The following is a 15,124-nucleotide window of genomic DNA, read 5'->3' as shown; positions in this document are numbered from 1 at the left end:
GATTGGCTGAAGCCTCTTTCCCTCCTGTTTTTCCCTCCCACACCTCTGTTCCTCTCTGATTGGCCAATATCTCTCATGCTGAGACAACACAATTTCTATAGTAGAGTGTGGGAAATGCATACACAATCAGGCAGAGGAGAGTAAGGGAGGAAATGACATCAGGATAGTCACAGTTAAAATGGGAAATGCTAATAAGGATTTTCTCTTTTTCTACTGTAGAAAAATCACTAAAATCAAAATGTGGACAGTGCAATACATATGTTAAGTAAGTAGAGAAAGTATTTATTTACTTATATGTGCTTTTTTTCTAAGATTGTATGGCTGACAGCTCCTCTTTAAAAACATTGTGAGTTTGGAAGAAAAGTCTAAATACCGAATGTGATATTTTACCGAAAATATTATTATTTTTTTTATATCGAACAGCCCTTTGTGAATTAAGGCCAATGATGTACAAACCAGAAGGGTTCTCCACCCATACATAAAAACCATTTCTTCCCAAGCTAAACTACTGGCGCAGTACACGCTAGACGTCGTGAACGCAAGGGGAAGGAATGCCCACGCAGGCGTAGAAGACCCGCCGGCAGTCGCTATCTTTACTGGCGGCCAGCGGGACAATGCGGAGGACCGGGGCTGTGGTGAGGGCACAAGACGTCTGCTCTGGGCTGGAAAAAGCCCCAGGTGAGTAAAATCTGTTTAATTTGTGTTGCATTGGAAGTCCTTTAAGAAGAACATACCAATAGTATTGGAAAAAATGTTTATTCATTCAAGCACGTAAGGGCAACGCGTTTCACGGGTGCTGGCCCGCTTCTTCAAGTCAATAAAGTGCCTTGAAGCAATTTATAAGGAGCAAGAGTGATTTTGTTTTAACCCATAATAATAAAAGCCTACGCTAGTAAAAAGCTTTCTTAAGAAATGCATTCCCCACAATAAAAGAAACAGTTATTAATAGCAGTAGTATGGCCAATTGGGTCATAAAGGATGCACATTCTGAAGGCGTTATCACTGTTGCTCTGTGTCCTTCAGTGTCCTCCCATCTGATGCTGCAAACACCACCAGTTTCATAGTTACATATAGTTACATAGTTATTTTGGTTGAAAAAAGACATACGTCCATCGAGTTCAACCAGTATAAAGTACAACACCAGCCTGCTCCCTCACATATCCCTGTTGATCCAGAGGAAGGCGAAAAAACCCTTACAAGGCATGGTCCAATTAGCCCCTAAAGGGAAAAATTCCTTCCCGACTCCAGATGGCAATCAGATAAAATCCCTGGATCAACATCATTAGGCATTACCTAGTAATTGTAGCCATGGATGTCTTTCAATGCAAGGAAAGCATCTAAGCCCCCTTTAAATGCAGGTATAGAGTTTGCCATAACGACTTCCTGTGGCAATGCATTCCACATCTTAATCACTCTTACTGTAAAGAACCCTTTCCTAAATAAATGGCTAAAACATTTTTCCTCCATGCGCAGATCATGTCCTCTAGTCCTTTGAGAAGGCCTAGGGACAAAAAGCTCATCCGCCAAGGTATTATATTGCCCTCTGATGTATTTATACATGTTAATTAGATCCCCTCTAAGGCGTCTTTTCTCTAGACTAAATAAACCCAGTTTATCTAACCTTTCTCGATAAGTAAGACCTTCCATCCCACGCATCAATTTTGTTGCTCGTCTCTGCACCTGCTCTAAAACTGCAATATCTTTTTTGTAATGTGGTGCCCAGAACTGAATTCCATATTCCAGATGTGGCCTTACTAGAGAGTTAAACAGGGGCAATATTATGCTAGCATCTCGAGTTTTTATTTCCCTTTTAATGCATCCCAAAATTTTGTTAGCTTTAGCTGCAGCTGCTTGGCATTGAGTACGATTATTTAACTTGTTGTCAATGAGTACTCCTAAGTCCTTCTCCAAGTTTGATGTCCCCAACTGTATCCCATTTATTTTGTATGGTGCTAGACCATTAGTACGTCTAAAATGCATGACCTTACATTTGTCAACATTGAATTTCATCTGCCATGTATGTGCCCATATAGCCATCCTATCCAGATCCTGTTGCAATATGACACTATCTTCCTGAGAGTTAATGATTCTGCACAATTTTGTATCATCTGCAAAAATAGCAACATTGCTCACTACTGCATCTACTAGGTCATTAATAAATAAATTGAACTTTAATGACCTTATCAAAGGCTAAGAAGGTTCCACACTTCTGGAAGATTTTATTATTACATATACTATGCTTTTTGTAACATCGCTACAGAGGTTGATATCAGCTTTGCATAGAAGATATTAACCCTGTGGGTGCCAGAAGGGCTACTGGAACAACATCCGCCCTATTTGATCAGACTTTGTGGTCAAACCAAAACGTAAGATGCCAACCAGCTGTGATAAATGACAGAACGTAAATTGGAGTGAGGAAACATTTTACAATAGCAAATGCTGACTAAATAATTTACATGATTGAGCCCACACTCAAATCCTGGAGTCTACAGCTAGCAGGACTACTCACCATGTAGTAGGCCACATAGGGTAGCAGCAGTTTCAGCTTGTCTGGATGAACGCTGATGTTGGCCTTAATCGCATTCCGGGACCAGATTGGCCGAATAGTAAAAAGCTGAAAAAAAAATTAATTATTTGGTGTATTACAAAAATGAGACAGTATGGGCAGGCTGAAATCCAAACTAAAGCACACAGTGGAATGCAGCGTGCCCAAGCATCCAGCAGGGCGCGAAACGGCTGTCGCTTGTCCTACCCCAGTCCCCGACACCCCACCTCCACAGCCATAGGACAACAATAAGAATGTATGCAAGTCCGATGCACCTCCACAGCCATAGGACAACAATAAGAATGTATGCAAGTCCGATGCACCTCCACAGCCATAGGACAACAATAAGAATGTATGCAAGTCCGATGCACCTCCACAGCCATAGGACAACAATAAGAATGTATGCAAGTCCGATGCACCTCCACAGCCATAGGACAACAATAAGAATGTATGTAAGTCCGATGCACCTCCACAGCCATAGGACAACAATAAGAATGTATGCAAGTCCGATGCACCTCCACAGCCATAGGACAACAATAAGAATGTATGCAAGTCCGATGCACCTCCACAGCCATAGGACAACAATAAGAATATATGCAAGTCCGATGCACCTCCACAGCCATAGGACAACAATAAGAATGTATGCAAGTCCGATGCACCTCCACAGCCATAGGACAACAATAAGAATGTATGCAAGTCCGATGCACCTCCACAGCCATAGGACAACAATAAGAATGTATGCAAGTCCGATGCACCTCCACAGCCATAGGACAACAATAAGAATGTATGCAAGTCCGATGCACCTCCACAGCCATAGGACAACAATAAGAATGTATGCAAGTCCGATGCACCTCCACAGCCATAGGACAACAATAAGAATGTATGCAAGTCCGATGCACCTCCACAGCCATAGGACAACAATAAGAATGTATGCAAGTCCGATGCACCTCCACAGCCATAGGACAACAATAAGAATGTATGCAAGTCCGATGCACCTCCACAGCCATAGGACAACAATAAGAATGTATGCAAGTCCGATGCACCTCCACAGCCATAGGACAACAATAAGAATGTATGCAAGTCCGATGCACCTCCACAGGCATAGGACAACAATAAGAATGTATGCAAGTCCGATGCACCTCCACAGCCATAGGACAACAATAAGAATGTATGCAAGTCCGATGCACCTCCACAGCCATAGGACAACAATAAGAATGTATGCAAGTCCGATGCACCTCCACAGCCATAGGACAACAATAAGAATGTATGCAAGTCCGATGCACCTCCACAGCCATAGGACAACAATAAGAATGTATGCAAGTCCGATGCACCTCCACAGCCATAGGACAACAATAAGAATGTATGCAAGTCCGATGCACCTCCACAGCCATAGGACAACAATAAGAATGTATGCAAGTCCGATGCACCTCCACAGCCATAGGACAACAATAAGAATGTATGCAAGTCCGATGCACCTCCACAGCCATAGGACAACAATAAGAATGTATGCAAGTCCGATGCACCTCCACAGCCATAGGACAACAATAAGAATGTATGCAAGTCCGATGCACCTCCACAGCCATAGGACAACAATAAGAATGTATGCAAGTCCGATGCACCTCCACAGCCATAGGACAACAATAAGAATGTATGCAAGTCCGATGCACCTCCACAGCCATAGGACAACAATAAGAATGTATGCAAGTCCGATGCACCTCCACAGCCATAGGACAACAATAAGAATGTATGCAAGTCCGATGCACCTCCACAGGCATAGGACAACAATAAGAATGTATGCAAGTCCGATGCACCTCCACAGCCATAGGACAACAATAAGAATGTATGCAAGTCCGATGCACCTCCACAGCCATAGGACAACAATAAGAATGTATGCAAGTCCGATGCACCTCCACAGCCATAGGACAACAATAAGAATGTATGCAAGTCCGATGCACCTCCACAGCCATAGTACAACAATAAGAATGTATGCAAGTCCGATGCACCTCCACAGCCATAGGACAACAATAAGAATGTATGCAAGTCCGATGCACCTCCACAGCCATAGGACAACAATAAGAATGTATGCAAGTCCGATGCACCTCCACAGCCATAGGACAACAATAAGAATGTATGCAAGTCCGATGCACCTCCACAGGCATAGGACAACAATAAGAATGTATGCAAGTCCGATGCACCTCCACAGCCATAGGACAACAATAAGAATGTATGCAAGTCCGATGCACCTCCACAGCCATAGGACAACAATAAGAATGTATGCAAGTCCGATGCACCTCCACAGCCATAGGACAACAATAAGAATGTATGTAAGTCCAGAAAAATGTTCCAGCAACACTGTGAAAAATAAGTGTGTGCTTAGTCACAAAGAGCAGTAACATAGAGCAAGGAATATGACCATATATAGCACCACACCATCAATTTGAAAAGGTATAACAATTTATTTAAATATATGTAATAAAGCACCATAGAAGAAAGGTTAAAAACATCTAAAAACCAAGAGGGCACCTCATATCTCTGGTAAATATCACAGTAACAGCTATAATAGCAAACATATATATCACCTGGGCAGCTCAAAGTAAGAGCTGCCACAGGGATTGAACCCGGGTTCAGTAAGCCATAATATCAAAGTGCATAAGAAAGTGAACAACCATGAGAAACAAACTCAGACAACATGTAAATAACAGAGCAACCTGTGGAGAAAAAAAGTGCATGTCATGCTAGCAAAAACAAGGAAGATCAGCCCAGTGACAACCAATGGATGCTGAATATAGTGTGATAGGATGCTGGGACCCTGACAGCATGGGTGGCGAAAAAGAAGGAAGAGGCTTACGTGACCCAGGTATGGTATGACCAAGAAGGTGCCCAGGAATGAGGAGGAGATCCCTGGTAGACGGCTCTACCGCTATCGCGGCAGTCACGCCGCTTTGTCAAGAGTGGGGGATCCATGACCCTGACACCCATGCTGTCAGGGTCCCAGCATCCTATCACAATATATTCAGCATCCATTGTTGTTGTTATACCTTTTCAAATTGATGGTGTGGTGCTATATATGGTCATATTCCTTGCTCAATGTATGCAAGTCCGATGCACCTCCACAGGAACTGGTGATGATCTGGATATGATGCAATAAACCACATTGGACACAGGACGGATGGAGTACCCAATAAAAGTTTTTTGACTGAAATTCTACAGTCGTGTGTTCTGCTTGGAGGAGGTAAGTCCACCACTGCCTCCTCCATTACCAAATTGGTTTTTAAGCTTTTATCCTTTTGGCGCCTCTGTTATCTTATTGCTACAGGACGGATGGTGCACGCCTTCTTTCCTTGAATGTACAGTTTATGGATGTATTCTTTCTACATCATTTGCCGATCACACGTCCAGCATCAGGATCTAGAGGTCACTCAGCGGTGGTGAGGACATTTTTTGCCTGTGTTATACATGTATGTGAACATATATGTATAGGAGTGTGCCACACCCTTTTAACTTGCATTTGATACTGGACAGAAGTTTTAACCCTTTTCTGTTTCAAAATTTCTAGCGGGTTTTTAACATAACATAATATTTCCCAGGGACCCTGCACAACACAAAGAGGAGCCTCAAACACCACATAGTCGTTCTCACAGTATGGCGTCTTAGTATATTTGCGTTTAGGCGTCATGCTACATACAACTATACTGTAACAGAAAAGACACGGAAACAGGTGTAGGACTCAACCCTACACTGGGGATGATGATCGACAAGATGCAAATAATTTCGGAGTTGATGCAGCATCATGCAAATGTTGTATGCAAATTTAGGCAGCATGAAAATGAACCGTTCAAATCCTGCTGAGGTAAAATGTGATTGGTCCATTTTTCCAGCTGCGTAAATGGATATACAAAATTTGCATAATCCTGCATCAACTCGAAATTATTTGCATCTCATTGACCATCCCTACCTTATACACTCATGGAAGAAAGAAAGACAGACAGATAGAGAATTGCACCCAACCGTTTCAACTATGGCAACAAAAGCGCTTTCACCTTTGTTACCCCAGTGCTGAGATCACCTTGTAACGATTGGTGTCAGCACGCAGAGAGAATCTGATTATTGATGATCTGCAGAATCACCGATAATACAGATATATTGCTAACCTCTGGACACCAGGATAATGAGTGTTTGGTGTAACGGTAGTACTTTGAGTATGGCACAGGAAATTAGAGACAGTATGGGCAATACTGCTCTAAAAATAAGGAAACCTTCCAGTAGCCTGGGACTCCCCAAGGGGCGGAGTCAGGCTGGAAGAAGGAAGGTCCAGAGAGTGAGTGACAATAAAGACAAATGTCACTGAGTGATCTGGAAACTATCTCTTAATAGTAGAGATAGCTCTCGAGGTCGGGAAAGCCAGGTCGGCAACACACGGTCAGGTCGGCAACACAAGGCTGACAGAAGGCTGATTCGGTATCCAAGGCAAGCAGGGTTTGGCAACAGAGTATCAGATGTGCGAGGTACCGAATCAGAGATCAGAGTAGTCAGGAAAGCATAAGTCATAAAAGATATCAAACAATGCCTTGTCTGGGTGTGAGGTCCTTGGTCTCTACACCCCGGAACTAGTCTGATGTATAACAGAATGGTAACACAAGTTCCCTAGTCTGGGTGTGAGGTCTGTGGTCTCTACACCCTGGAACTAGTCTAAGCATAAACAGATTGATAACACAGGTTTCCTAGTCTGGGTGTGAGGTCCATGGTCTACACCCTGGAACTGGTCTAAGCATAAACAGATTGATAACACAGGTTCCCTAGTCTGGGTGTGAGGTCCGTGGTCTCTACACCCTGGAACTGGTCTAAGCATAAACAGAATACAATACAAGTAATCTGGCTCAGTGTGAATTCCCAGGTCCACCAGGTTCAAACACACTGCAGGATCTGACTAAGGTCTGAGTGCTTCCACGTAGTGTTCGCAACGGCAGACAACTTGTGACTGGCCAGCAGCAACTATATATAGTGTAGCGCTCTCTGGCGCCACCTCTAAGTGATGGACCAATAGAAACCTGCTCTGGCGCCAGCTGGCTGGTCCCCTCTTGGCTGTCATAAAAGTTCTGCCTCTCAGCGCGTGCGCGCGTATTCCTAAACCTGTGTGTACTAACAGGCTCAGCCACACTAGCTGCACGCTGCTGCGTGCAAACCGCCGCGCTGGACGCGGAACCAGCCGCCTTACTGTCGTTACATGCGGCGGCTTTTCTGCGTCCTGCCATGTCACTAGAGACCCCCGCGTTGGACGCGGAATCAGCTGCCTTGCTGTTGGTACACGCGGCGGCTTTTCTGCGTTTTCTCACATACCTTACTTCTGGTTCTTACAAACACTGAAAGGCAGATTTCCTCAACAAGGACACTGGCAGAGATAAAAACCACACTTGGTTCTAGTCCTTCCTTTCTTTATCCAAGCGCAAGATTAAATTCTGTTACGGTGCCCATACATCTAGCGATGATGGGTAGATCGACCAAGAGAAAGATCTCTCTCAGAATCTGATCAGAGAGGGATCTGTTGGCTGCTCGAACGCCACATGCCGATTCCCAATCTATTTCAGCATGATCAGCCTCGTGACGCCACCTCTGCTGCTGTTAAGACTAAATCCATCCCCCTCCCCCGGTGTAAAAATGCTCACCACACCACATATGCACTTGGTGCCACCGTGATGAAGGCTCTCAGTAACTAGGATGACGGCCGGGCAGGTAAGCTTTTTTTAAATTTATTTTTTACACAGCAGGGGCACTGAAGGGGGGAGGAGGGGGGCGCATTTTACAGTTGGGATTACAGCAGCTAGGGTCCGTCGTGTTCATCGATCATTGCACTGTTGCACACCTGATCAACTGTGTCAGCCCGAGATCTTTCCAGCACGCTCAATGGATTTATTCAACCGATTTCAGCCTGCAATTGGTCAGATCATTGAACAGGTGTGCTTGTTGCAGCACAGATTTTCATCCGATTCGCTAAAACTAGCGCATTGGATGGTCGATTGGGCCACAGCATCGCTAGATGTATGGCCAGCTTTAGGAATTCCACCAAAGCCAAAGGCTGATCTGACTGGTCAGTACAAAGAAATCCGCCATTACCTTCTTCATATCCTGTTCCATGCCACTCTCTATGGGGTTGGTACACAGTTTCCTCCAGTTCTTGACCGCGGCCGGATGCGGCTCGCTAGGCACATCTCCGTCTTCAAAGTTAACAAAGATGGCGTTGTGAGGCCTGCGAGCCCTGCTCAGGCCAATCAGATTCTCGCTGGATAAGTGTGGCGGCTGGTACCCGTCTCTGTGAAAGCAAGCAAGGAAAGAGTGTATTACGGAGCCATCACCAATACGAAGCAATGCAATACCTCCACACAATGTCCTCGATGAAAATAAACAGTAAAGATCATCATGGCTGCACTTTATTATTATTATTATTTAGTATTTATATAGCGCCGACATCTTACGCAGCGCTGTACAGAGTATATTGTCTTGTCACTAACTGTCCCTCAGAGGAGCTCACAATCTAATCCCTACCATAGTCATATGTCTATGTATGTGTCGTGTAGTGTATATATCGTAGTCTAGGGCCGATTTTAGGGGGGAGCCAATTAACTTATCAGTATGTTTTTGGGGTGTGGGAGGAAACCGGAGTGCCCGGAGGAAACCCGCGCAGACACGGGGAGAACATACAAACTCCTTGCAGATAGTGACCCGGCTGGGATTCGAACCGGGGACCCAGCGCTGCAAGGCGAGAGCGCTAACCACTACACCACCGCGCTGCCACTTCAGTTAAAGTGAACATGAGAGAAAATTCCTCTCAGGTTTTATACTCACCTGGGGCTTCCTCCAGCCCCCTTCAGGCTGCTCCTCTCTCCCACTGAATGGCCTGATACTTTGTCCGAGTCGCGCCTCATCACACATGTGCAGCCCAGCTACTCCCACGAACCGCGGAATCGCAACAAAGCATGGCTCGGACAGAGTACCGGGCCGTCCTGCAGGGGACAGGAGTGGCCTGGGGAGACGGGGAGGGACTATCGGCCTCAAGAGGGCTGGAGGAAGCCCCAGGTGAGTATGGAATCTGAGAAGACCTTTGTCTCAGGTGAACTTAAGTAAGAACTACAGAATCCCACAAGTCTTCAACTTAGCCGGTAGTTTTTTTTGCTTTCGGCAGTTTACCATTATATGGGACTTAAAGCATAAGCACTGACAATAACTGGCTTCTCTTTGCCAGGAGACACTCTCTGCCTGTGTCTTCACTCTGCTCCCCTCCTTTTCTGCTGAAGTGGACTCAGCTGTTGCCAGGGCGATGAGTCTATTCAGCAGAGGGAGGAAAGAGGGAGCAGCATCATGACAAAAGCAGAGAGTGTCTCCTGGCTAGCAATGATTACCTTTGCCAATTAGCCAGAGATAAGCAAGCCTGTACTGGTTTCTGCAATGAAAGCAAATGTTTACACACACCGCAAATGCTTGAGAATGTTTTCAAATGTTTTCTTTAATGTACCTAAGAGTAGACACTGAGATTTTAGTTTTGGGAGTACAGTATAATTCCACTTTACTACAGGCCTAATTGGCTACACAGAGCCAGAACCTTTATTACTACTTTACAATACCTCTACTAATCCACTTACCAGGGGCAATCTTTGATACTCCTGTCCAGAGCCAGCACTTCCAGAGGAAAACTGCACAATTGCCCAGGGCCCCAGAGCTGGCAAACGGGCCCCCCCAGGCCTCCCCTCCCCCACCCCCCCAAGTTAATACTGGTCCTCAGGGCCCCAGCAGAGTTTTCACAGGATAGTGAACTCACCTGTCTTGCTGTAGCACTCCGCAATCAGTCTGTGTGCTTCTGTCTCCATCCTTGCAGGCACCTATTCACTGTGATCTGGCAGCATGTTACCCATACACTGCAAAGAGCCACCTGCAAGGATGAACATGGAAGAAGAAAAAGGAGTATCTGCACTTTCCGACGGGTGGCACCCAAACGATTTTATTGAGCAACCACAAGACAGAAGTAAAAGGCTGACATGTTTCGGACAACAACGTCCTTACTCATAGCCTACAGTAAGGACGTTGACGTCCGAAACGTGTCCGTCGGAGAGTGCAGATATTTCTTTCTCCTCTGGCATGGCTGTCTGAATCCTGCACCTCAATGCGGGGAGAGTAAGTGCAGCGGTGTTTCTATTACTTTGGATGAACATGGAAGCACGCAAACTGATGGCGGAGCACGCCGCCTGGACAGGTGAGTTCACTCTGCTGCCAATACTCTGCAGGGGACCACTATGAGCTTGAAATGAGTACTGTGGGTGGTTTCCCTAACAGCCAGCTCTGGGCCTTGGGGGAACACCCAATACTATCTGGGGGGGGAGGGAGTCAGGAGTAATGGGGCAAAAGTGGCTTCTGGAGAAGAAGGGTGGCGTTACAGGTAAGGGGGACCCTATTCAATATTTGCCTGTGGTCCCACTGTGGCTATCACCGGCCCTACTCCAGTCTGCCATTTTCCATCACAAAGACTTTTGATGGAAGCTACGTGAAGGCCAGATGTTTACATAGAATCTTCAATGAGAACAGCAAGGTTCTGGGATGGTTTAAAGAGTTCATGCTCTCCATCCTCTAGGATGAAGCCTACAAAGACCTGTCCTTCAACAGAATCACAAAGTAGCCGATAAGCCATTCAATGCTTACGCATCTGTGTCTGGTAATAATGGTGAGAAAACCTCAGCTGCGCCGACAGCTTTAACTAGATAATAGGAAAGTAAATATGGCAGCCATCCATCGAAATCCTGCCAGGAAGCGTGAGGTTACGCAAACTTTCCAGTCCCTTCACCGTAACTCACTCGTGATGCACAGTCATGGCCAAACCCACCACTCAAGTTTCCATGCCGTCATCTCAGCTCTAGCTTGGCACCCGATAATTAAAGTGGCACTATCGTTGTTACACAAATTGCTGGACGGATGATACAACCTCCAATTTACAATAAAATGTGTAAAGAAAAATCATCTCTAGCATACTCACACACGCGACAGAGGCGCTCACACGCTTTATGGACCTGAACCAGTTTTATATGCTCCTGTACTGCCTGATGAAGCGGGACTGTTGACCGCGAAATGCGTTGCGATTTTATGGAGCTGTGAATAAATTGTATATTTTTTACTCTGCATTTGAGTATATGTCCACTACCAGAGGGAGGTAAGTCCACCTCGACTTCCCTCTTTTTATCATTTTTAGAACATTGTTTTACTCTGCTTGGCGCCTCTGTTCGTACATATTACAACACAATACTCACACAATGGCACAAATAAAAGTGATAGATTTAAAGTAAAACTGAAGACAGCCAAGAAAAAATACTAAGATTCTCATCTATTATATATAGCGCTGACATCTTCCGCAGCGCTGTACAGAGTATATTGTCTTGGGGCTCACAATCTAATCCCTGCCATAGTCATATGTCTATGTATGTATTGTGTATGTATCGTAGACTAGGGCTAATTTAGGGGGAAACCAATTAACTTATCTGTAAGTTTTTGGGATGTGGGAAGAAACTGGAGCGCCGGAGGAAACCCACGCAGGCACGGGGAGAACAAACAAACTCCTTGCAGATAGTGTCCTGGCAAGGTATTTGAACCAGGAACCCAGCGCTGCAAGGTGTGAGAGAGCTAACCACTACGCCACCGTGCTGCCCAAGCTAGAATTACTAGCATCCCATTGACCATCTCTACTCTTTTGGGGCAAAGAATCAGTAATGTGTTACAAATGGTTGATTGCTCAGGGAACGATTTGGGATTACTTTTATGTATTTACAGACGTATGCCTTACGCAATGCCCCTTTTCAGGATTTTTTACAATTTTTTTTAAGGGACTCAAGAAAGTCAACAAGATTTTAGAATTTGCCTTAACTACATGAAGACCCAGCCCTGGACCGCCTAACATCAAGTCCAGGGCCCAGCTACTGCAGGAGATCACGCGCAGGCTGCACATGCACCTCCTGTTTGGGAGGAGGAGCTCCGCCCCGCCTTCAGTCGCCGCTCGGGAGACTGTTAGACGGCGAAACCGTTGTCTAATAGGGCTGTACAGCGCTCCGATCTGCAGCAGCGCTGTGCTGGGGACAGCCATGTGACACGGCTGTCCCCCAGGACACTAGATAGACTAGCCATGATTGGCTGGCTGCGGGGAGGGAGGGGGGGGGGGGAATAAATAAACAAATAGGCATTTTTATTTAAAAATTAATAAAAATATTTATAAAAAAAAATTAAACACAGTGGAAGCGATCAGATCCCATCAACAGGAAGCTCTGTGTGCTGTGTTGTGCGGCCCTGTAGCTTGGCCTTAAAGCTGCAGTGGCCAATTTCTCAAAAAATGGCCTGGTCTTTAGGGTTGTTTAGTACTGTGGTCCTCAAGTGGTTAAAGTGACATTGACGCAAAAAAAAAAAAATTGGGATATAATGAACTGTATGTGTAGTACAGATAATTAATAGGGCATTAGTAGTAAAGAAAATAGCCTCATGTTTTTATTTTCCGTTATATGGCTTTTTTCCCCTTTTTTTATTATAACATAGCATCATTCTGTCATATCTGCAATTACAAACCACACACTATATTTAAAACTAGGAAACAAAGCAGAGCTAATGACCCTTTGAACTCCCCTGCAGTAAAATCTTATCTGAAGCTGTGTCTCACTGTTTCTTTGATGTATAAGTGCTTCAGAAAAGAGGACTGTCTCTGACCAAGTTGGTCAGAGAACTCAGAGAAGCTCTTTTTGCATAGGTAACAAGTGAAGTTTCTTAACTCTTCTTGTACTGGAAACAATATCAAATTCTGTTATTTGCTACTAATGTTCTACCTTAGCTGTATTACACATACAATTCAATACATTTTTTTTAAAGTTTATTTTCACTTCAAATTCCCTTTAAAGAAATACCAAGGTGAAACAGAGGCCATACAGTTTCCTGATCATTTTCAGGCACTCAATGAGTGTGTTGACCCCCCCCCCCCCCCCCTCCATGATGCACTATTTGTAAGTAAGATGTCCAGTATAGGTTCTGACTAGCAGAAGTCAACAACTTTTGACCCGGTCCTAGTTGGGCCCACATATGCACATGCTCAGCACCACCGCTTTGCCCTCGCTCCCGGCGTCATATTGCAATCGCGAGAATGCCAGGAGTGCAGGCAGAGCGGTGGCGCTAAGCTACTGCGCATGCGTGGCCAAGTAGATTCAGGTCAAAGGTTGGCGGCTTTCTCTGGTCGGGGCCTAAACTAGACCAATTTACAGGCAAACAGGGCATCGCAGGGGGAAAAGCCTCAGTAACTGCCTGCAAACATTCAGGAAACTATGTACGGCCTTGGCTTCATCCACCTGTTTTACCTCGGTATTCCTTTGAGGTCAACCCGAAAACCAGCACTGCTCTGGAGACACGATGACATGGAATCCAATGACTTCAAACATAGCTTCAGCCCACCTGTGATTGATGTTGGGTCGGTAGTAGTAATCCACCGGGTTGTCCAACCGAGAGAAAATTGGAGGCGGGATATAAAGGGGCAGCTCCTCTTGGAAGAACTCCTCTTTCTCAGGCTTTTTGAAAATAACTTTGTCATACAGAGAGATCCTGGAGCCGTCAGAGCCGCTGGAGAATGCCAAGTATTGGAAATCTGACATCCCTGCAGGCAGAAAACGTAAAGCATTACCTGCCATGTCCAACGAGAGGAAAGTCCTGCCCAACTGTTAGCAAACAACAAAACCCATTGGCTTCAACTTCACTAAAGCTGGCCATTTATCACTCGATGTATAGCCAGATAAACCATTAGATAGATCCCTGCCTGTTCAAATCTGACCAGAGAGGGATCTATTGCCTGGCCATACACTGTCCAGCATGAAACCTACTGGAAATCGTGCCAGGCTGCCCCCCAAGTGTAAAGTGTTGTTCCCCAACCACTCCGTGCTCTGGTGTTTTAGGGCAGAGTTCCCCAACCCTGTCCTCAAGGCCCACCAACAGTACATGTTTTACAGAAAACCACAAACATGCACAGGTGAGGTAATTAGTGTCTCAGCAGAGCTGTGGATTTCCACAAAACATGCACTGTTGGTGGGCATTGAGGACAGGGTTGGTGAACACTGATTTAGGGGACATTTCCACAAGAAGCATGCAAATTTGCATGCCATTTTTCACATACGAAATTGCATGCTAATGCGAATTTACACAGGTATACATCCATTTTCAGATGCAAATACGCAGGCACAATCGCTAATTTTGCTTTCTTTTTGGTTTCTCTTGACATTTATAAATGCAAACACAAAAACGAATGCACCGTTCGAAAAATTGTAGCACTGCTGATTTTAGCATCAAATGGAAATAGGCCCATAGGAAAGCATTGCTGAGCGAATTTGTGTGCAGAAAAAAAAAAAAAACACACGAATTTGCACCCAGTGGAAACAGGCCCTTAAAGGACATCCGAAGCGAAAATAAACGAATGAAATAAACAATTGTATCTATCTTCCTTCTCCTAAAAATGACTTTTAAGATATTCCAGTTTTATTTTATGTTAAAACACAAAGGAGGTTAAGGGGCCAGAGCCATCCAGTC

The 15,124-nt window shown here is 45.0% G+C and overlaps 1 protein-coding gene across 1 annotated transcript in view; it reads right to left on the bottom strand.

Annotated features, from left to right (window-relative positions):
- The window catches only part of GTF3C5 (general transcription factor IIIC subunit 5), a 47,917-nt gene that overhangs the window by 29,124 nt on the left and 3,669 nt on the right, over positions 1-15,124 (bottom strand). Inside the window, exons 3-5 of the mRNA XM_068248825.1 lie at positions 14,003-14,201; positions 8,657-8,852; positions 2,510-2,614 (exon numbers count right to left, since the gene is read on the bottom strand). Of these exons, the coding sequence (XP_068104926.1) occupies positions 2,510-2,614; positions 8,657-8,852; positions 14,003-14,201 (500 nt within the window). The remainder of the gene's footprint in view (positions 1-2,509; positions 2,615-8,656; positions 8,853-14,002; positions 14,202-15,124) is intronic.

Source organism: Hyperolius riggenbachi, chromosome 8, assembly GCF_040937935.1.
Source record: "Hyperolius riggenbachi isolate aHypRig1 chromosome 8, aHypRig1.pri, whole genome shotgun sequence".
In the NCBI taxonomy this organism is placed as follows: Eukaryota; Metazoa; Chordata; class Amphibia; order Anura; family Hyperoliidae; genus Hyperolius; species Hyperolius riggenbachi.
Note: the sequence above shows the minus strand (reverse complement) of the source record. Positions and strands in the feature narration are given on the sequence as shown.